The 23,890-nt window shown below is 38.3% G+C and overlaps 1 protein-coding gene across 4 annotated transcripts in view; it reads right to left on the reverse strand.

Annotated features, from left to right (window-relative positions):
• The window catches only part of COMMD8 (COMM domain containing 8), a 57,161-nt gene extending 45,451 nt beyond the window's left edge, over positions 1 to 11,710 (reverse strand). For all 4 annotated transcript variants that reach the window (XM_061191363.1, XM_061191362.1, XM_061191364.1 and 1 more), the window contains exons 1-3: positions 11,627 to 11,710; positions 5,610 to 5,765; positions 867 to 1,019 (exon numbers count right to left, since the gene is read on the reverse strand). In XM_061191363.1, the coding sequence (XP_061047346.1) occupies positions 867 to 1,019; positions 5,610 to 5,765; positions 11,627 to 11,692 (375 nt within the window). In that variant the 5' untranslated portion in view covers positions 11,693 to 11,710. The remainder of the gene's footprint in view (positions 1 to 866; positions 1,020 to 5,609; positions 5,766 to 11,626) is intronic.
• Between the last annotated feature and the right edge of the window lie 12,180 nt (positions 11,711 to 23,890).

Below are 23,890 nucleotides of genomic sequence, written 5' to 3' on the forward strand. Positions count from 1 at the left end.
TCAACAAAAACATTTGACACTTTTATCTCTTCTACCTTCTGTCTAGAGGAAATGGAAGAACCAACTGTTTACGATACTAAAGCTTTTTGAAACAAGCATCATAGCTTCACTGGCAGATGGCAAAGAGAAACTCAGTTTTCCTAAAATCTGAGCCAGTAACCCCACAATAACTGAATTTTGGAGTGCTACCACTTGCAAAAATTTACTTGGGCAATAGTAAAGGACTCCCTCCCTGACAACCAACCTCAAAGGATCTCCCTTGTGGTACATACACTACAGGACCAAACAAACCTTCACGTAGCTCCTCCATCCTCTCTCCAAAATACAGGACCCATAATATCTGAGAAAGCATCACCTTCAGGTTGTCCGCCTCATCAATAATTTTCCTCAATATTTCCAACAAGTGGTTTCTCAGCCTATGCTTGAGTACCAGCTATGAGAAGGAGTGTGCTAACTCAAAAGGAGGTTAAGATAATTTTCAGATACTCATAGTGGTTAAATTATTATTTCTTAGGTTGAATTGAAACCTATCTTATTACAAATCATATACTTTAGCCTTTGTCCTATTTGCCAGAGCCACAGAGCACATATCTATTCCTTCATCTACATGACTTTTAGTCCTTTAATGACTTAAAGCTTTAATTAAATTTATTATACTTGTAATTTATTATACATGGTTTAGACGTCTGCAGTGCACTTACTGATGCCCAAGTTAACACAAAAGATGTAATTTTAATTATCTTTGATACATTTTTAGGAAAATGTATTCTCAAAAATACAGAAATTTTAGATATATAATATTACAAAAAATAAATCTATTCAAAAAATGAAATAAAAAGCATAAATACTAATAAATATATTCTCACCTTTAACTGCCAATCAAAATTCTGTAGCTGTGAAGAGGAAATATCAACTATTTCTTCCAACAGAGCCTGCCTGATTTCATCTTTCCTACTTTTTAAGCATTTCATGATAGCTTCTTGATGAGATGAATTCAACTGATCCAACTGCTGAGATATCTATGAAAATAAAAACAGATGGTTAGAAAATAAGTGAAAGGGCCTTTCTGTTTATTTTTTTAATTAATTTTTATTGGAGTATGGTTGCTTTACAATGTTGTGCTAGCCTCCACTGCACAACAAAATGAATCAGCCATACACATAGAGATATCCCCTCCCTTTTGGACTTCCCTCCCATTTAGGTTACCCCAGTGCATTAGGCAGAATTCCCTGTGCTATACAGTATGTTCCCATCATTTGTCTATATTATACATAGTACTGATAATGTATATGTGTCAATCCCAGTCTCCTAGTTCCTCCCACCCCACCCCTTTCCCCCTTGGTATCCGTAACATTTGTTCTCTACGTCTCTGTCTCTATTTCTGCTTTGCAAATAAGACCATCTATACCACTTTTCTAGATTCCACATATATGCATTATTATACGATATTCGCTTTTCTCTTTCTGACTTACTTCACTCTGTATGACACTCTCTAGGTTCATCCACGTCTCTACAGATGACCTAATTTCACTCCCTTTTATGGCTGAGTAATATTCCACTGTATACATGTACCACATATTCTTTATCCATTCCTCTTTTGATGGACATTTAGGTTGCTTCCATGTCCTGGCTATTGTAAATAGTTCTGCTATGAACACTGGGGTGCATGTGTTTTTTTGAATTATGGTTTTCTCTGGGTATATGCCCAGTAGTGGGATTGTTTGGTCATATGGTAGTTCTATTTTTAGTTTTTTTAAGGAACCTCCATACTGTTTTCCATAGCAGCTGTATCAATTTACATTACTACCAAAAGTGTATGAGGATTCCCTTTTCTCCACACCCTCTCCACCATTTATTGTTTGTAGATTTTTTGATGATGGCCATTCTGACCGGTGTGAGGTGATACGTCATGGTAGTTTTGATTTGTATTTCTCTAATAATTAGTGATGCTGAGCATCTTTAGGGCCTTTCTGTTTAAAATATAAACAACAGTCACACTCTCCTTTCACATACCCTTTAAAATAGTAGTATCAATAAATGAAAAAAAAAAACTTTTATAACCATGAAACAATAAGATAAGGATGCATAACCAATAAACAAGAGGTTTTAACAAATTTTTGCAAAATAGAAAGTAAAAAGGGCTGACCAATGAAGCAGAATAAAAGTGAATATACTTGGAAACCACTAAAGCTGGTATACCTATATTAATATATCAGAAAACATAGACTTTAAGAAATAGAGCAGGATAGCAAAAGGGTTGTTCAACAGAAATACATAACAATCATAAATTTGTGTGCACCTAATAACACCGCTTCAAAATATATAAAGCACCAAAACTTGGAAGAAAAAGAGAAATGGGTAAATCAACTTTCATAATTAGAGATGTTAACAAACCTCTCAGTAACTGATAGAAAGAGACAAAAAAATCAGTAAAAATATAGCATTGAAAAACATTTTCTGCTTAACCTAACTGCACATAGAAAACTACACCCTACGATTGCAGAATACATATTATCTTCAAATGTATATGGGACATCCCCGAAAATGAACCATATGCTGAGCCATGTCGCAAATCACAACAGATTTCAAAGGATTGGAACCATACTATTTATATTTTTGAGCCACTGTGTAATTAAATCATAACTGAAAAAAAATTCCAAATATCTGAAAATTAAGCAACATGGTAACACAGTACTAAGTGACAAAAGAAATAAATCTTGCATAAACACTTTCAGAGAAAAAGGAAAAAAACAAAACAAAACAAACAACTTCCTAATTCATTCCATGAGACCAGAATAAAACTTTATATTCTGACAAAAACATTATAGGAAAAAAAAAATTATGGGCCAATATCACTCAAATATAGATGAAAAAATCCTAAACAAAATATTGGCAAATCAAACCAAAAGATACATTACAAAAAGATAATACATCATGACCAAGTTGAGTTTATTTTGGCAATGTAAGGTTAGTTTAACATTCAAAAATCAATGCAAGGCATCACATTAACAAAATAAAGGTGAAAATAATAAATAAATTCAGGAAAAAAGTATTTGATAAAATTCAATACCTATTAATGATAAAAATTCTCAGCAAAGTAAGAATTGTAGGAAGCTTCTTTAATCTAATCATGGATACCCATAAAATCATACAGCTAACACACTAAATTGTGAAATAGTGAACACATACATTCTCTGTAAGGTCAGGAACAAGGCACTGCTTTTTTTTTCCCCCCAAAACTGTCCTGAAGGTATTAGCCAGTGCAATAAGGGGGGGGGGGGGGAAGAAATAAAAGGTATTAAAATTGAAAAAGAAAATGATTGCATACAAAAAAAATCCAAAAAAATTTATAAACCATTATATATAGTAAATAAATTTAGAAAGATCGTTGGACACAGAGTAAGTATATAAAAATCAACATTGTTTCCACATACTAGCAATATGCAATTGGAGAGCAAAATTAAAGAACATCAGAAACATCAGTTACTTAGAAATAAATCCAACAAAATATTTGCAAGACCTCTGCACTGAAAACTACAAAATATTAGAGCAAAACTGAAGCTAATCTAAATAAGTGGAAGGTTATACCATTATTCATAGATCAGAAGGCTCAGTACTGTTAAGATGTCAATTCTCTCCAAAATAGTCTAGAGATTCAGTGCAATCCCATGCTATGCACTTAATGTCCCCTCAAAATTCATGTTACAACTCTGACCTTCAAGGTGATATCGAGAAATGGGGCCTTTGAGAGGTAATCAGGTTTAGATGAGGTCATGAAGGTGGGACCCTCATGATGGGATTAGTGTCCTTATAAGAAGCACCAGAGAGTTTGCTCTCTGTCTCCACCCCTACTCCCACAGCCATGTGAGGACACAGCGAGAAGGCAATCATCTGCAGCAAGAAAAAAAGCCCTCATCAGGGACCAGAATCAGCCGTCCTTGATTTTGGACTCCCTAGACTCTAGAACTGCAAGAAATTAATTCCTGTTATTTAAGCTACTCACTCCAAGGTATTTTGTTGTGGCAGCCCAAGCTAATACTCCCCATCAAAATTCCAGCAGGTTTTTTGGTTAAAACTGACAAGCTGATTTTAAAATGCACCTGAAAATACAAAGGATCTAGAGTAACCAAAGCAATCTTGAAGAAACACAAGGTTGAAGCTCTTCTACTACCAGATATCAAAACTTAATGTAATATAGCTTTAATTCTACAATAATTAAGACATTGCAGTATGGGCAAACATAGACAAACAGACTAATGGAGTAGAAAGAGTCCAGATAGAGAACCATACATATATGGTCACCTGATTTCCGAGAAAGGCTGCACAGCAATTCTATGGGGCAAGGATGGTCATTTCAATAAATGGTACTAGGTCAAGTGGATATCATAGGGAAAAATTTGAATTTGACCCCTACTTCATACACAAATATTAATTCAAAATGCATCAGTGACATAAATGTAAAAGCTAGAACAATGAAGCTTATACAAGAAAGCATACAAAAACATCTTCATGGCTCTGGCACAAATATTTCTTAAACACAGCATTAATAACACTAACCATCAAAAGAAATACTGACAAATTGGACTTGATTAAAATTCAGAACTTCTATTCACCAAAAGATACTATTAAGAGACTGAAAAGGCAAGCAACATAAAAGATATTTAAAATACATATATCCAAGAACTCATATTCAGAATATCATTGAATCAAAATGACAAACATACATAACTCCATTTTTTTTCCCAAGTGGGCAACCTACACAAAACATGCCCAAATGACTTTTGACAAAGGTACAAAAGCAATTCAATGGAAGGATACCCCATGACCCTGCAATTTCACTTCAAGATGTCTATCCTAGAAAAGCTGGCCCATGTGTGTACAAAAAGACACACACAAAATGTTTGTAGCAGCACTATTCATAATAATGAAAGAGGCAATGACCCAACTGTTCATCAGTAGGGGGATAGAAAAATAAGTCCTACTAATTCCTATCATCAAATACTACAAGGGGTTAAAACACATAAACCAGATCTACATTTATGAACTATTGGTAAATCTAAAACGCAATGTTGCAGAAAAATTACAAATGAATACAAACATTACCATTTACAAGTTACACATTTAAACAGCTCAAATAATTGTATATATTGCTTAAAGACGCAAATATTCACACAATATAGAATACAAAACACGCACACAACTTCACAAGTGGTAATCTCTAGGGGGAGGGTGATATTTATGTGTATCTGTAATGCCTTGTTTCTAAAACACACACAAACCTGAAATACATAAAATAAAATTTTAACAACTGTTTAATTGTGGTAATGGGAATACAGATGTCAGTTATATAACTTTCAGTTTTCTTCTATATGATTTAAATGTTTCACAATTTTAAAAAATACAAACAACCAAAAACAAAACTACAAAAATCCAGAACTTGCACAGATTTTCCACTTACAATTAGGAGGTTTTTATTGTTATCTATTATACACTTAATAATGATGGCCCTTGTTTTACATAGTGCCCTGAAGACCAACTTAATAAAAAAAAATCTGAACACAAATTATTTATTATTTATCATAAGGTATATAAATTTGGAATGAAGTTACCTCTTCATCAGATAAATTTTTACCAACTACAGCTTTGAAAAAGTTGGTAATGTCTTCTAGAACATGCATCCATTCTGTTGAATCCCAAACACTGTGATAATCCTGGTAGAGAGGATAAGTTCGGCCACAAATGCCATCAATTATTTTGTGAAGAAGCTAGAGAGAAAAAAAAGAGAAATAATTGTAATTATAAGTAAAATTATAAAACAGATTTATCTTCCTTGTAGTACATAAATGGTGTTGGAAGAAGTTCATGTTATCTTCAGGAGCAGCTGAGGTTGAAAAGCAACTATCCTTAACATTATTTTATTAATTAAAAGTTAGAGCTTCACACACACACAAAAAAACAGACTTTCTGTAATTTTGTCCACCTTCAGAAGCTAATTTTATAGATACACTGTTGTTTCTCCAACGTTCCTGAAAGGAAGATGGTGAATATAAAAGTTTCTCCTTGCGATTCCTTAGACATCGGATTTATACCAATAACCAAAAAACAAGGTATGACTCTTAGATCAAAGTCTTTTTTTTTTTTTTTATTGAAGTATAATTGCTTTACAATGGTGTGTTACTTTCTGCTTTATAACAAAGTGAATCAGTTATACATATACATATGTTCCCATATCTCTTCCCTCTTGCATCTCCCTCCCTCCCACCCTCCCTATCCCACCCCTCTAGGTGGTCACAAAGCACCGAGCTGATCTCCCTGTGCTATGCGGCTGCTTCCCACTAGCTATCTATTTTACATTTGGTAGTGTATATATGTCCATGACACTCTCTCACCCTGTCACATCTCACCCCTCCCCCTCCCCATATCCTCAAGTCCATTCTCTAGTACGTCTGTGTCTTTATTCCCGTCTTGCCACTAGGTTCTTCATGACCTGTTTTTTTTTTTTCCCCCCTTAGATTCCATATATATGTGTTAGCATACTGTATTTGTTTTTTCTCTTTCTGACTTACTTCACTCTGTATGACAGACTCTAACTCCATCCACCTCATTACAAACACCTCCATTTCATTTCTTTTTATGGCTGAGTAATATTCCATTGTATATATGTGCCACATCTTCTTTATCCATTCATCCGATGATGGACACCTAGGTTGCTTCCATGTCCTGGCTATTGTAAACAGAGCTGCAATGAATATTTTGGTACATGACTCTTTCTGAATTATGGTTTTCTCAGGGTATATGCCCAGTAGTGGGATTGCTGGGTCGTATGGTAGTTCTATTTGTAGTTTTTTAAGGAACCTCCATACTGTTCTCCATAGTGGCTGTATCAATTTACATTCCCACCAACAGTGCAAGAGTGTTCCCTTTTCTCCACACCCTCTCCAGCATTTATTGTTTCTAGATTTTTTGATGATGGCCATTCTGACCGGTGTGAGATGATACCTCATTGTAGTTTTGATTTGCATTTCTCTAATGATTAATGATGTTGAGCATTCTTTCATGTGTCTGTTGGCAATCTGTATATCTTCTTTGGAGAAATGTCTATTTAGGTCTTCTGCCCATTTTTGGATTGGGTTGTTTGTTTTTTTGTTATTGAGCTGCATGAGCTGCTTGTAAATCTTGGAGATTAATCCTTTGTCAGTTGCTTCATTTGCAAATATTTTCTCCCATTCCGAGGGTTGTCTTTTGGTCTTGTTTATGGTTTCCTTTGCTGTGCAAAAGCTTTTAAGTTTCATTAGGTCCCATTTGTTTATTTGTGTTTTTATTTCCATTTCTCTAGGAGCTGGGTCAAAAAGGATCTTGCTGTGATTTATGTCACAGAGTGTTCTGCCTATGTTTTCCTCTAAGAGTTTGATAGTGTCTGGCCTTACACTTAGGTCTTTAATCCATTTTGAGTTTATTTTTGTGTATGGTGTCAGGGAGTGTTCTAATTTCATACTTTTACATGTACCTGTCCAATTTTCCCGATCAAAGTCTTTTAACTGTAGATCTACACACCTCTTCTCTCCGTTTTCCACAACACCCACACTTACTTCTTTTGGTCCACTCCAAAAAAGCCCTCGGTGCCTTTCTTTCTCTTTTTTACATTCCTTTCTCTCTACCCTACCTTAATGCCAGCAATGGAAACCCTAACACATATATAACTAAACATAGTAATTAAGACTGGATTTTGGAACAAAACTGGCTAGTCTGAATCCTATTTCCACTACATACTAGTTTTGCCAAGTTATTTAAACATTCTGTGCCTGTTTCCTCAGGCGTAAAACGAGGATATCATCTATCCCTATAATGTTGTTGTATGGATTGAAGAATACATGCAGATCACTTGGCACACTCCTGGCATTAAACACTGCTTGCCATTGTTATCCTTCGTCATCTTATTATTATTATCATCATCACTATTACTACTACTACTACTACTGGCACTATGTTCCATGCCTTTAACATATATTAACTGAGTACCTACTATACCAGCACTATGCTAGGCAAATGATAAATATGGTTTTCCTTCTCAAGGGATATTTGTGTCTTGTAAGAAGCGTACTTGAACCCAAACAACTTGGAAATGCATTTAAGCAGCAAGGCTTCCAACTCTTTTCTCCTGGATCATATTCCAGTCCATTTTAAGCAATAACTCCTCTATAACACCACACATATAGGAACAGAGATGAGCAACTGGTGACCCTACTTCCAAATGATGGCTAAAGCACTATGTGAACAGAATTTTTATTTATCATAAATTAACCAACATTTTCAACTTGAAATTCATTCAAAATTCTCTACCTATATTTCACCTTATCCCAAACTGTCCCCCATGCTAAAACAAAACTCAGAACTCAAACTGAAAAATAAGAGTGCTATCCTTTTGGAATATATTTTTTTAATTAATTCACAAATATGTAATGAGCACTTCATTCCAGTTACTAAACAAGTTAATGTAAATACAAAGAAAAATAACTATAACAACTACCATTTATAGAGCCCGAATTATGTACCAAACACTGTGCTGACCTTCACTGTAACCCTGTGAAGTAAGCCTTGCTATTATCCCCATTTTACAAATGAGGAAACTGAGGATAAATAAGATAAGGTCCTACATATCAGAGCCTCAGGCCATTAGAGAAAACTAATATATCAATAAATAAATGTAATTTAGGATGATAGGAGTTATAATACAAGTTTACAGAAGGTACAAAACAGCACAGAAGAAGGAGGGGAAAGTATGTCTTAAAGGATGGTAGTTGGCCAAACAGGAGAAGGGCATTTCTAGTCACCAGCAGCTGCATATGCATAGGATAAAACTGTAAAACCGCATGGCGCAATTTGGGAGATGACAGCATACAAAGCTGGAGAGGTGGCGGAGGCCAAATCACAAAGGGCCTTGTATACAGTGCAAAAGAGCCGAGACTTTAATGTGTGGTCAATAGGGAAGCAACCTATTCACATACCTGCATTATGGTTCTATAAATCTGCCAACAGGTCGGGAGATATAAGGAGGGAAAAGGGAAAGAGGTGAGTCCAAAGGCTCCCATCTTCCATTTACCAGCAAGAGGTTGGAGGAGGGGGGGGGGTTGTTACTGTTGAGGACACTCAAATTGGAGGCAGCAGGGAGGTAAAGAAGATGTGAAAAGGAGGACCAAGAATGATACTCAGAATTTCAGGTTGAATGACTCGGAAAGTGGCGGTGTCACAAACCAAAAATGAGGCTATAGCTACAGAAGGAGTAAGTCAGGGAGAAAGACGAGGAGCTCAGCCAAGGATATACTGAATTTGAGATACCTGTGGGTGTATCTAAGCAGCAGCCTGACACTCAGGGAAGAGATTTTTGGATCCAGAGATTCAGGAGTCATCTACATACCTGGCAGTAAAGGTTATGGGCCTTATCTTTGTAGTACGCAGGTAGAATGAAGACAGGAGCAGGAAGCTAATACAAGAGTCAAAGTCAACAGATCTGAGCATCTGTTTCCACTTTGCCACTTATTACAATAGTTTGACAACTTTGGTAAGTTACCCAAACCCTCTACTGACATTTTAGTTTCCTCATTTGTAAAATCAGAGTAAAGAGTTAAGATGGTTTTTCTTGATCTTGGTAGGATAAGTAAGTTTATTCCCCTCTATCTCCCCACACTATCCCCATTGTAAATAGAACAGAGAAGGAAGGAAGGCGGAGATTTGGGACTTACAAAAGTTGCCTACCACATACTCCTGTCACATTAGCAGGCTAAGCCCCTGCTCCCAACCTTCACCCATTGTAAATGGAACAGATTTGGGACTTATTCAAAGCTGCATATCATGGACACTGAAAGCCAGGCCACCATAGCCTGGGATCCAGATGTCAGGCCCAATGATAAAGCTGAGCTTAGTAAACATTAATTGATTCCTTCCTTCAGCAAACACTGATTAAGAAATCACCTTGGGCCAGACATAACTCTCAAGAACTGGGGATATAAACGAAGTATCTACCCTGAAGGAGTTCCGAATAAAAGAGACCAGTGGCAAGAGGACCAGTTAAGCAGGTGTATTCAAGGAAGACTTAATCAGGCCTCAATTGTTGGGGCACAGAAAAGGTGGGAGTAAACATGTTAACATATTAATTACAATACAAAGTGTTAGCACTCTGAAGTCAGAGGGCAAAGGACCACAGTTCCTAGAGCTCACGCTGAAACTCAATTTTGCATACATATTGCCTTTTTTTTTTAGCTGTTGGCAAATTTCCTTAGGGTCATGAGACCTGGGGCACTAAGGGTTTTTTAACTTGACAGTTCAAGGGAGAAAAAAAACACTTCTCAGTCAGATTTTCCTCTTACAGCAACCATTGGGTTTTCTTCCTTTCACACAGGTCACAGTCAAAATTTCGTTATATGTACTTACCGCTTCCACATTCCTCTCACCTTTCAAACTAAAAATTTGCAGCTGCCAAAAACAATAAACTGCCAGCACCTTTGGTATTAAGGCTAAACACAGAAGCATGGTATACAGAGACTCCTGCTCACCTGTCTAGACTTAGTCTCCCTGCTCTGCTTCTCACTCTCAACTCCAGCCTCTAAAACTAGAGCAGCTCCTGAAATTTCCCTGGGGCTGGCTTTCTTCTTCTACCTTTGTACCTGCTATTCCCTGGCCTGAAACTCTCTCTCTCCCCTCTGCCCAGTCTGGTTCCTACTCCTCCTTCAGGACCCAACCTAGAAATCTAGGCAACCGCTCTGGAAAACCTTCCCTTGCCCCTTCAAATCTGGGTTGCTACCTCTCCCACAAACTCCCTACTGGATAACTCAGTTTGGTTTCCTTGTTAGATGACAAGGTCCACCAGGGTACAGGCTGCCTCATTCACCATTTTACCTTATCCCATCAGGGCATTCAGCACATAGTAGACTTCAATGAAAAGTCGTCTGAACAAACAAATAAGGCTGCTTTTTCCAGACTCTCATAAACCAGGTTCTTTCTTAGACTGGAGTTGCCAACGTATGTCACCTCCTGAGGTAAGGTCCACCTTGGACCACCCTACCTAAAGTAAGTCTCCCAGTTTTGGTAGCATTTATCTTTTTTTTTTTTTTTTTTTTTCTGTCGCCCTCAAGGGGGTATGGTATGCCTCTCTAGGTCACCAAAGCATCCCAAGCACCTGGCACTGTGCCTGGTGCATGGGGAGCGTTGGGGAGCTTTGTGCTGAATGAATGAATCGTATACGAGAGGTTGCAAACCACCCCGTCCAGGTTGTAAGTTTTCAATGACTACGTGGCGACTCCACCCCCCGGCCCGGGTCACTTGGTCCCGCCGCTCGCGGGAGCGAATAGGCAGTCCCCACTCAGGTGCGGGCGCGGCCCGGCGGGCGTCTGCGTGCAAAGCGCCCGGAGAGGCCACTGGAGGCCGGGGCGCATAGGTTACGACCCAAGCCTTGGCCTCCTCAACTCTCCAGGGGACGCAGGGGGCGGGCCACCTGAAATCACACCCCTTCCTCCTCCTTCCTCTGGGACGCGGGCGCGAGCCCCGCAAAGGCGTCCAGGTGGGACCTGCCCCGCACGCCAGGCCGTCCCACAGCCCGGCCCCGCGCAGCCGCCCCTGGCGCCCTCCTCACCTGCAGGCCCAGCTCGGCAGGAAGCTTCTGCAGCCGCCACAAGGGAACCCCCTCTTCCGGCTCCATCCCTGCGAGTAGCGGGGCTGGATCACATGACCAGTCCTGGCGTCCCCTTTCAGGCCGCGGCTCGCTCACGTGACTCTACCCAGCTGGTCGGCGTGGGCGGGGCGGGCCTGGAAACGCTGGAGCCCTTGTGCGCTTGCGCAGAGATGGAGGCCTCGCTTTCCCGATGAGTAAGGAAAATACTTTCTGCCTGTTGCAACATTGAAACGTTGGTTATACACCCTTATGGTATTACATGCAAGGCATATTCGCGAATCTCTCAAAGCAGTTGGCAACTTTGTTCAGAGTTTTATTAAACTTTCTCTGCACACTTAGAGTTATGGTTATCTTTCATTTCGGGGATTACAGGTGACTTTGATTCCCTTTTAGTTTTTCTAAATTTTCTATTCAAATTTTCTATTCTAATCATTTATTTTTAAATGATTTTATTTAAAATGCTAGATTATGATTCCATCTAGTCCCTTTAATTTTGGCTTGAAAATTAGACAAATCTTACCTGAACTCATCCCCTTCTTTCAACATCTTGCTAAATGCAAGCAATAACAACCGATATACGCTGATAACAATCTGTCTTCCAATCGCATTGCCTAGAACTACAGTCTCAGTTGGCGCAGATTCTGCCTTCCAAATTGTTGAAGGCAGTGCATAACATGAATCCCAGCTTTCTGGCCTGCCGCCGTACACTAAGCCAACTACATATTTTAGGTTATGTTACAGTACCTCCCACTCATACCAATTTCTGCATTGGTCAGAGTAGGTTGACTAACAAAACAACACCAAAATTTTAGTAGCTTAACATTATTTATTTTTTCGTTATATGTATGTCAGTTTAATACAGGTATAAGTGGTTAGGTGGCTCTTTTATTCCCCAAGACCTCAGAGTTCTGTCTGTTCAGTCACTGGGGAAAGAGCATATGAAAGATCGTAAAGGAGATTTTTATGTGCCAAATCTAGAAATGGGGAACATCATTTCTACCCGTTTCTGTCAGCCAGAACCCAGTTTCATGGTAGCAACTAACTGTAAGGGAATCTGGAAAATACAGTTTAGCTGTGTGCCCAAGAAGGAAAAGAAACAGAGTTTGGTAAACACACAGTTTATGTCTACCACAATCATGCTGTTCAAAAGACAACTGAGAATTTCTAATACGAGGTATATCAACACTGTTAACAATCATTCTCTTTCACATTTTCATGTGGAACAATCATGCTTGCTAGCTTATTGTTAAAGTAAAAAATTAAACCAGGCTCCGACTAACATCTTGTACCTGCCTCAAATTAGTATTGATTCAGGTTCATATTAAGAGGAAGGGCTGAGAGGTTAATAATTCAATCAACCCCTTTTTGTGTTACTGCCACAATCAGGTTAGATTAAAATCTGTGATTCTAGAAGTTATATCTGAGAGAAATCAAGAGGGTGAAACTGGCTGGTTGGCTGCTTAGGTAAAACTCTGGGCTATACTAATTTAGAATTATTACTAGAAAAGGTCCAGTCTTCAGTGTTTTATGTCCCCAGACTCTATTTTGTCATTTCACTCAAGATATTGACTCACCCTAACTGAACTCTCTTACCAGAATGTTACACAATAGGAATTGCTTCTCCTTAGTGTATTCTCTCTTGAAGAAAAAACTTTCTTTGAGTCTCCTTTTCGTTAAATGCCATACCCTTATAATTGCTTCTTATACACTCTTGACCAAGATTTAGGAAATATTCTGTTCTAGAGGGTTACTCTGGGAATTTCTATCCCCCATCATTGTGGGTCAAGTCTTACTAGTACGTTTCAAACGATAACTTTCCTTTGTCCCTAAATTCTGGGCTCCCTATTTTCACCCACGAAGTCACATTAGCTTCAGTAAGTACAATTTCTGACAAATGTTTGAGAAATCCAGAAAAGCTATTAACTCATTATTCAGAGTTGAAGGCATCCGTTAAGAAAAGAAATTGTAGTTTTCCACATCTGTTTCTCAGTTCAAACCCACTTTTCAGGTTATCCTACAACTTGAAGTTGACTAATTTGTTCACCTTAATTAGATACGTTGCAATATAGATGTGCTTAGTGATTTGCTTTGCAATCTATGTAAAATTATTCCTGTTCATAAATTGCTGAGAACAAAGAGGCTTCAAGTTTAAATGAGTTTAATTACTATCTTATAACCATACAGGAAATATTGAAATGTTACATTGGCATTGGTTCTATTAAATTGAAACACGTTATGGATAGCTAATTTGTAAAGACTTGGAAGATACTGGGTTTTATTTTGTCTGTATAAACTCAGATTTGGCTGCCTAGGAAATGTCTTTTTTTTTAAACAATTTATTTTTATTTGTTTATTTATTTGGTTGTGCCGGGTTTTAGTTGTGGCATGCGAACTCTTAGTTGCAGCATGCAAGTGGGATCTAGATCCCTGACCAGGGATCAAACCTGGCCTCCCTGTATAGGGAGCTCAGAGTCTTAACCACTAGCCACTAGGGAAGTCCCTAGGAAACGTTTCTTATAAGTCAACTGAATAAATGTCTTTTCATTCTGGTGAATGAACTTAATAAATGGAAGGCCTTTGTCTTTCTTTTTGACCATTATAGGTAATTAAGAAATACTTTTAACACTTCCTTATAACATATTTTCTTTATCAAAAAAAAAAACCTTGTAGCTAAAGCCATCTGAGTTCTCCCTTACAGTGATCTTTGAAACAGACATTTTGATTTAAAAAGGTTGATAAAGACTGCACATAACAGTTATTCCAGTGTAGCAGTAAAGAATACAGTGTACTAAAAGCTCGAAATTCTTCTGTTAAAGTTAAATACTTGAGTGAACTGCAATTTTGGAACTTAGAGTAATGCATTGTAGTCCACACTCTGTCCTCAGGGGTTTGCAGTCTTAGAATGGCAATATCAAGTGCTCCATTAGTCTTTCTGATGACTGTTCTGTGTCTGCAAGACCTCCCTCTTCTGGGTTGCCACCTCTTTTAATCACTGTACTGAAAGCCTCCACAGCTGTGAGCTGTTAGGATTTTAGCCAGTGGTTCTTAATCAAGATAGCTCATTAGAGTCACCCCAGAGAATGTTTGAGTGATTGATTTTTTCACTTTAAATATGCTATACTTTTGTTTTTTAAATAGCTTTGTCATTTACATACCATAAAATCCTGCCATTTAAAGTACAGTTTGGTGGGGTTTACTAAATTTATCCAGTTCTGCAATCATCACCACATTCCAGTGTGAGAACATTACCATGCCCCCCCCCCCCAAAATGTCTCTTTGTGCCTGTTTGTAGATAATCATGTGCGGGCTTTCAAAAGAAAATAGCCAGACCTCACCCACCCCTCCCCCCACCCCGGACCAATAACATCCGAATCTCTTAGTGGGTAAAATAAGGTACTGGTGGGGTTTTTTGATCCTTCTGGTTTTATTCTATTGTTTACTTTGCCTAGAATCTTCTCTCCATCCACCCTCAGCTCTCTCCATGCATATTTAGTAGATGTAGTGAATTCAGACACCTTCCCCAGAGAATTTTAATTGCTGCCTCACCTGTGTTTCCATAACTCTTTTAACGAACTTCTATTAGAGTCTTTATTGCATTGCATTGCAGCTGTTTGTTTACAGGCTGCTTCTCCCATTGTTCTGAGAGCTCCTGGAAAAGCAGAGGCCATGACACATTCATTTTCATATTCTAGACAGTGTCTGGCATGAAGCAGACTCCCCATAAGTGTTTGTTGAATTCAGAAATAGAAGAGGTGATTCAAAAACAAAAAACTATGAAAAGCTTAGGCAGTGATTCAAGTGAACCTTGACTACAAATTAAAATCAACTGTAGAGAAATCCCTACGACCAGATCACACCCAGACCAATTAAGTCTGAATCTCTAGCCAGGGAACTGCTCGGTTCCCCCAGCAGTATTTTTTTTTACCTCCCCATGTGATTCTCCTAATGTGTAGCTGAAGTAGAGAACCATGAGGTTAAAACCTTAAAGGATAGTCCAAAATTGCCTCCTTGACCAAAATAGCTCTGCCCCATTGCCTGAAATACTTAAATTTGCTGTTACTTTATCTAAAGACAGCTAAGAAACACAGGTGGATTAATAGATATCTGTTTAAAATATATTTAAGCCCCTAGCAGGCCCAAGAAAGAACATTGGGATTCATATAGTATAAATTACTGAAGTCTGATTACTTTCTTCCTGACATCTCACTTGAAGAACCAGTATGAAATAGGAGTCTTAACTTGTGTAGAAAATTGAAAGTGTCAAAGCAAAAATTGCACTGAACAGTGTCAAACAGGCAAGCAAGACTTTATTCAAGGCTCTCACAATAAGAATGAGAGAGAGAACAGAACTCACCCTCACTGAAACAAAGGGCAGGAGGATTTTTAAGTGGTAGTATGTGAGTGAGAACACACGACATCCGTATTTGCTAACTGGCTTTACCCAAAGGAGCAGTAAACTTTCTCGTATCTTTGTGACAAGAGGCAGTTTTACAGCTTGGAGCAAGGCACCCACCAAAATTAGGCTCCTACCCTTCCACAGAGGCTGAGAGAGAGGGGTGCTGTCTCCTTCGATGTTACATCTCAGAGAGATGGCTCACAAGCTCTTGAGAAAGATATTCCTAAACTGTAAAACTGGCAGAGACCTTTTTTTAAAAGATTTACATCTCAAAGGGGAGAGAAAGTAATTATAATTACAAGTTTTCTGAAGAAAACGTTCTCTGAAAGTGGAAGTCATGGGTTTAGTCAGGAGGAAGCTTCTCTAAAATTTAGCCAAGCTGGGAAACTTTAAGGCAGTCTTGGTCAAAAGACAAATAGATCATTTTGAAACATGAAGAGTGAGAAGTAAGCCCAGAAAGATTGCCCATGAAATGCCTCAACAAAGAGTTTTCAGCAGCAAAGTTTAGCATGAGGGTATTAGATAATTGGGAGAACCAAAAAGAAAAGCTAGAAAAGGAGTTAGGGAATTTTTGGAAACAAAATGTTTTACAGTTTTCCCCTCCATAGCATGGTTGATATCAAGCAGATGAAAAAGGAAATTCTTCCTTCATCACCTTCTTCTTCCTGAAGGGACTCTCAGGTTTACATTCCACCCTACCTTTCAGCTACGCAGGAAAATACCCATAGCTGCAATCACCAACTGGCCTGAAAAGGTCATTCTAACTGGTTAATTGGTTTACTGGGTGAGGTCCATTCAGATGTAGTGTCTGTCCCCATACTCTCTTATTACATTATTTCCAAGCTCGGTTTAACAATAAGAGGAAGCCATAGGGAAGTTTGCCCTGCACTTGTTCCAACAGTGTGTGTTGCAACTTGCTGGGGAGACTACTTTTGGTTTTATACCCAAATCACTGGAGCTTTGTTTTTGTTTTTTGTAGGTTCTGATTTTTTTCCACCTTCTATCCCCCTGCTTCTCCTTCCTCATGGCTCCCATTACAGATACACACTCTTTTCTGCCTGAGTGTGTCAGTTTTTAACCTTTAGTCAGCTTAACTCAGCATTCCCCAAACTCAGTTCTATGTCTTCAGGCGTATATTTTTTTCTGCCAATTTACTATTCTTTTCATTGGCACTTAAAGGTATTTTCTCATTTTAGTTAAAACTAAATTTAGTTAACTAAGAAAAACACTCTATTTTTGTGTTTCTTCCTGGGAAAATTAGATTATTTTTAACATATTTTTGAAACTCAAGGAATTACAATGCAGTAGGGGAGATTTTTTTTTTATTTCTTTAATGAACCAATTATCACAATGAGGGTTCCATATTGTAGCATTTCATCAATAGAGAAATTATAAATTAAATAACGTATAGTCATATAACAGAATGCTGTATGCACTTAAAAGAAAGGAACTTATTTACTACATCAATGAGAATAGATCTAGATTTTAAAAGTATGTTCAGTTAAAAAAAGATGTGGAACTTGCTGACATACCACATAACTGTCATGTATACTAGTTAAAATACCAAAAAAAAAGTAGCAGCACATATTATATATGTATCTGTTTAAGAATCTGGAAGGTTACACAACATATACATGTAGCTTCTGGAAATTAGACTTGGAGTAATGTTTAAGGGGACTTTAGTGATAGCCATAAAAAGAAATGAGATTGAAAGCACATAATCCAAAATGGTAACTGTAATTCTTTCTGAAAAGTAGGATAGTGTAAATTTGTTTTATAATCTTTATACTTTTCTAGATCACTTAAATTTACAAAAAGAAAACAAAAATGAAAGCAAAGATTACATGATAGATCTAAGCCAGGAGTTCAGAAGAAGGGAAATGCACCATCTAGCTGACCAGAGACATTCTGGTAAAGGAATAAGTAGGATTTGGAAGATGGATTGAATATCCACAGGCAGAAATGGATGAACACAGCAATCTGGTTGCAAGGAATTATACGAACCAAAAAGGCAGATAATAGAAGGCAATGTCAGTCTATATCCAAAAATTAGTAAATTTTTAAATCAAAATTTGATGCCAGGAATAAAGAAATTTCTAGTAGAGTATTATGAGGAATATTCAGGTCCAGAGTGAAGCAGATAGTTTTTATAAGGTAGCCCTTCTGTTAACATTGTGGCTAAATTATAGAGCAGGGCAAGAGGAAACAAGAACTTAGTCAGATAATTACAGTGTTGGAGCCAAACTAACATTAGACGGCGTCTAATTCATCTTCCTCTCACAGAAGATAAAACGGAGGCCCTCAAAAGTTCAAATCACCAGTGGTCCAGCCCAAAACAGACTAACTATAACATCAACATCATTAGAACGCAATTCAGTAAGGCTAATCATGTCTTGACTTTCTTTGACGGTAAGAGTTATCCACTTGACTTGCTGGAATATGAGGAGAATGATGAGTAATTGCAGTGTATGCTCTAGACAGTAAGTTTTAAAAATTTATGGATAAAACACAGACACTTTCATAAATTCATTTTTGTTAAATTCATTTTATTCTAATCTATTTTTATGCAAAGAAAGATTTTTCTAAAATTCAAAGAGATTTTAGCATAGATTAAACAATGTAAATTGAGAACATATAAAAGGGTAACAGAACTCTGTCTTAGCATTTATAAAAGCTGGTTTAATGGAATGTACACTCACACAATATTTTAAAGAATTCTTATAAAAGCCCTATGCCAATGACAGCAAATGGATTTTATGTAAACAGTAATACAATAACCTATGGAGGGACCATGTGAAGGATCGCTCAGAACCTAGCAGGCCTGAAGAGCACACTGCACATCGTTAGTGCCTTCTTTTAAGAAAAGAAACATTAAAAAAAATCTGATATTGTAATAGGATTCATTACCAGCCTCCTTTAGTAATGAACTTCTCTAGGGCATTTGAAATAAAATTGGACTTACAGAAATTCAATAAACACACTATTTTTTTTTTTTTAACTTTTTGGGTTTATTTATTTATTTATTTATTTATTTTTGGCTGTGTTGGGTCTTCGTTTCTGTGCGAGGGCTTTCTCTAGTTGCGGCAAGTGGGGGCCACTCTTCATCGCGGTGCGCGGGCCTCTCACTATCGCGGCCTCTCTTGTTGCGGAGCACAGGCTCCAGACGCGCAGGCTCAGTAGTTGTGGCTCACGGGCCTAGTTGCTCCGCGGCATGTGGGATCTTCCCAGACCAGGGCTCGAACCCGTGTCCCCTGCATTGACAGGCAGATTCTCAACCACTGCGCCACCAGGGAAGCCCAAAACATACCATTTTTAAGAAACAGCATTTTGATAGAGAAATATTTGTCTTGCTCTGCACTCACTGTGGGTTCAGTAAATGTGTCTCCTCAATGACAGATGGGCCGAATTAGTCTGAACGTTAAACATTATACCCTGGGTGGACTTAAGCAATAACCATTTTCAGAGGAGTCATCAGTGCCAGCACGTGCCAACAGAAGCAGTCTCGGGCACAGCAAGGATGTGAGCCCCTTGGGGGTCTAGCCAGCCTTCTTTTCTGCCTCTCAATTCTGCCTGTCTGAGCCACGAAGGCAATTGTTAGGATACTTTTTAGATTCTTCCCTTCAGGTTTCAACTAATACTTAAGCAGATGCCCTGAACTTCCAATTGGGAGCTTATTAACAACCTTTTGAATGAATTGGAGATAAAATGTGAGCCAGGATACCTTGCCCTTCTGTTTTGGTAGTTTAAATATTTGGTCCCCTTGCATTTCACAAGGCCCTTGTTTTGCATATCTTTTTCGTTAAAGTCTATTTTCTTATTTTTTGCTCACAGGGGCTTTCACAACTGTCTTGGCCAATCTTGGGATCTTATATTCCAAACTGTAACCTCAGCATCCAAGATAAAGGAAGACATTGACTTTGTTTTAATTTGTAATGTATATTTACAGTTTAAAAGCCATAATAAAAGGAAGACCCACGTACCGACCTGTGATGGTTAATTTTATGTGTCAACATGGCCAGGCCACAGTACCTAGATATTTGGTCAAACGTTATTCTAGGTGTTTCTGCCAAGGTTATTTTTTAGATGAGATAACTTTAAATCAGCTGATTTGAGTAAAGCAAATTAACCTCCATAATGTGGGTGGGCCTCATTCAATCAGTTGAAAGCCTTAATAGAAAAAGACTGGCCTCCCTCAAGAGTGAGAGAGGTCTGGAGGCAGACTGCCTTTGGACTCCAACTGCACCATCCACTCTTCCCTGGGCCTCCAGCCTGCCGACCTACTTTGTAGATTTTGGATTTACCAGCCCTCAAGATCATGTGAGCCAACTCCTTAAAAATCTTTCAATCTCTCTTTCTTTCTTATTTACTTATATACATCGTATTGGTTCTGTTTCTCTGGAGAATCCTGACTAATATACCACCACTGAGTTTAAGAAACAATAGAACATCCTCAGTACCTTTGAAGTCCACTGTGTGCCCCACCCAACCCCCATACTATTGACTTTCTGTTGTGATTTCTTGGTGATGGAGATACTTGATGAGCAAAATCACTCAAGGAAGAGATTTGGCATTTCATCCAATAGATGGTAGGAAAGACATTCAGCGTGGAAACTTGCACTAGGCTTAATGAAGCACCTAAGTAATGATAATATCACTTTTTGTTTGTTTAAGCTTTTTATTTTTTTTCATTTTTATTTTATATTGGAGTATCATTGATTAACGATCTTGTGTTTCACGTGTACAGCAAAGTGATTCAGTTATACATATGCAAGCATCTATTCTTTTCAAATTCTTTTCCCACTTAGGTTATTAGAGAGTATTGAGCAGAGTTCCCCGTGCTATACTGTAGGTCCTTGTTGGTTATTTATTTTAAATATAGCAGTGTACATGTGTCAATCCCAAACTCCCAATCTATCCCTCCCCCCACTCTTCCCCCCAAAACACACCATAAGTTTGTTCTCTAAGTCTGTGAGTCTGTTTCTGTTTTGTAAAATAAGTTCATTTGTATCATTTTTTTTTAGATTCTGCATATAAGTGATGATATGATATTTGTCTTTGTCTGGATTACTTAGTATGATAATCTCCACATCCATCCATGTTGCTGCAAATGGCATTATTTCATTCTTTTTAATGGTTGAGTAATATTCCATTGTATGTATATGTACCACATCTTCTTTATCCATTCATCTGTCAATGGACACTTAGGTTGCTTCCATGTCTTGGCTATTGTAAACAGCTCTGTGATCAGCACTGGGGTGTATGTATCCTTGCGAACCATGTTTTTCTCCTGATGATAATGTCACTTTTTATCACCATTTAAGTCATATATTATCTGTCAGATGGAAAATCAGCTAGGATTCTGCTAGTCAGCCTGCCCACATTGGGGCTCTTCCCAAGACCCTCTGACTGTCCCCATTACTCACTCAGAGCAATATCATTCCTGCAGGCCACACAATCTCAATTGTCGGCTGGGGCTCTGCTCCTACTCATTTTTCTTATGACAGGGAAGATATGACCGTGCAGAGACTCTTGAATGCATCATTTCCTTTCCACACCACTGCCACTTCCTTGTTTCAGGCCTTCGTTTCATCTCTCTCTCACTGCGGCGTCTGCCCTACCCATCACTTTTAGATCAGTTTATTACAGCACAGGTCTGACCACAACACTCCTTCTTGAAACCTTCTCAGTGGAGTCCTAATTCTCTTTCTCTCCTTCTCTGCTATGCACTGGTCATGTAAAAACTAAAAAAAATGTCTCAAATGTGCCATATACACCAAAGTCTTTGTGTTTTTCCTCTTCTTTGTTTGTTGTTTTATATTTTCCCAGAGACCTTTATTTTTCCATGAGGGCATTCCTACTCGTAAGACTCATTCCAATGACATCTTATATAAAACTTTTGCTATTTCCCTATCTTTTACACTCCCATAACACCTGAGTCATACCTCCATTATAAACACTTTTATTCTATTAGCACTTTACAAATTGGTATTAAGGTTCTGTGGTGGTATTTAAAGGGAGAGGGTAGAAGATGATTCTAAATGAAAAACATCATGCTCTACTTAGAATCATCCAGCCCTTACAAGGATTGTTTTTTGCTGGGCCAATCAAATGGGCCTGGAATTTTCTTTTAGAATGATTAAGTCTCAAGAGGTTCCTGGGTCTCATTCTAATCAGCTTCTGGTGTGCTGCCCCACTAGTTTGCCAGAGCTGCCTCAGCATGACTGAACCCCAGCTGTGGACATCTCAGAGCGTGATAGGGAAATGGGAAGGAAAAATAAAAGCAGCAGGGGTAGAAAGAAAGGGACACAGCATTGGAGGTACCAAGATGACATTGCCATCTGGAGGAAGTGGTTGGCTGACAACTGGAAATGCACATGTAAAGCTCAGTAGAGGGCAAAAGAAGTCGAAGTCCTCAGCCTAGATACCAAAACTAAACCGATGAAAATGAATGAGATTACCAGGGTAGTCCTTAGAAAGATCACTGACATCTAAGGTAAAGAAAAAAGCAGATGAACCAGACGAGAGTCTTTGTGTTTTTTTTTAATTAAAAAAAAAATTTAAACTTTTTTTTAAAGAAAAGAGCCAGAAACTCCTCAAGGGAGGAGTTCCACATAATGTGGAATGGTTATCAAAGTTAGTTGTGACAATGGAGAATGTGAGAAAGACACTGAATTTGACAATTGGAATTGTGACCTTTGATAAGTTTCAGGGGAGAAAAAAGAAACCAGACCACAGGGACTTAAGGAGTTAGCAAGTCTTTAAGACATGTTCCAGTGATGAACATATAATGTGGTAAGGAGAGAGATAAAATCATAGTTTAATCTGAAGAGATAGCAAGATCAAGAGAAGGGTTTCTTTTTTTTTTTCTTCTTTCTTTTCATAAACTTCTTTCCTTCTCTCCCTCCTTTTTTTTTTTTCTGTTTCCTCCTCCTCCTTCCTCTTAGTATAGAGAACATATATATTCATCTCTAAATTAAGTATCTGTGGGCTGAGGGGAATAATCCAGTGAAGAGAAAGTAGTGATTGAGAGGTAATAATTGATAACATAAACCCCTGGCCAAGAGCTGGCAGCCAGAGATGATCAACTTCAGAGAGAAACAGAACTCCTTTCTCTAAAGAAGGGAGGGCACTTTACATAGAAATCTAGGAATCAGTGACATTCACACATCAAGGTGGCTTGGATCCATCTCAGTACATTGCATAATCACCTGTTGTGAGTGAAGGTGGTGAGGCTGGGTTTAGACTGGTGCCTGGCGCTTGGTGGGTGCTCAGTAAATGTTTGTTAGAAGAGGAGGGCTTGGCTCAGAATGTGATAAGGAATCATTTAAAGATAAACAGCAAAATCATTCATCAAGCATGTGGATTCCATTGAGGTAACTAAAGTTTTCAGAGGAAACATTTAGCTTATTTTCATAACATTCTCCGGCAACACAACCCAGAAATATACAGGGGGAAAGCAGCCGGTAGAGTCTCCCCAGGGTTGAGAACTGACAAGGTGGACTTGGGGCAGGAAAAGGGGTAGTGGAACCTGGAGCTGACGGTGATCATGTAGGAGGCCCTTGAGATATGGAGCCAAAACTGTGAAACCATCATGGAGATGGCCAACCTAGTCAGACCAAAGCCTCCAATGCCCATGAAAATCTCCATGCTGGTGACATGAATATGACATATAAATCCCAAGTATGACAGCCCTTTCCTCCATCTGAAACACTTTTATTCCTCCTTTCATCTAGCTGACTTCTCTGCACCCTTCAGCTTTCAGTTTAGATATCTCTTGCTCCAAGAAGTCTTATCTGCCCGTATCTAGGTTACTCCCACATCACCTGATT

This window comes from Eubalaena glacialis, chromosome 5 (assembly GCF_028564815.1).
Source record: "Eubalaena glacialis isolate mEubGla1 chromosome 5, mEubGla1.1.hap2.+ XY, whole genome shotgun sequence".
Taxonomy (NCBI): domain Eukaryota; kingdom Metazoa; phylum Chordata; class Mammalia; order Artiodactyla; family Balaenidae; genus Eubalaena; species Eubalaena glacialis.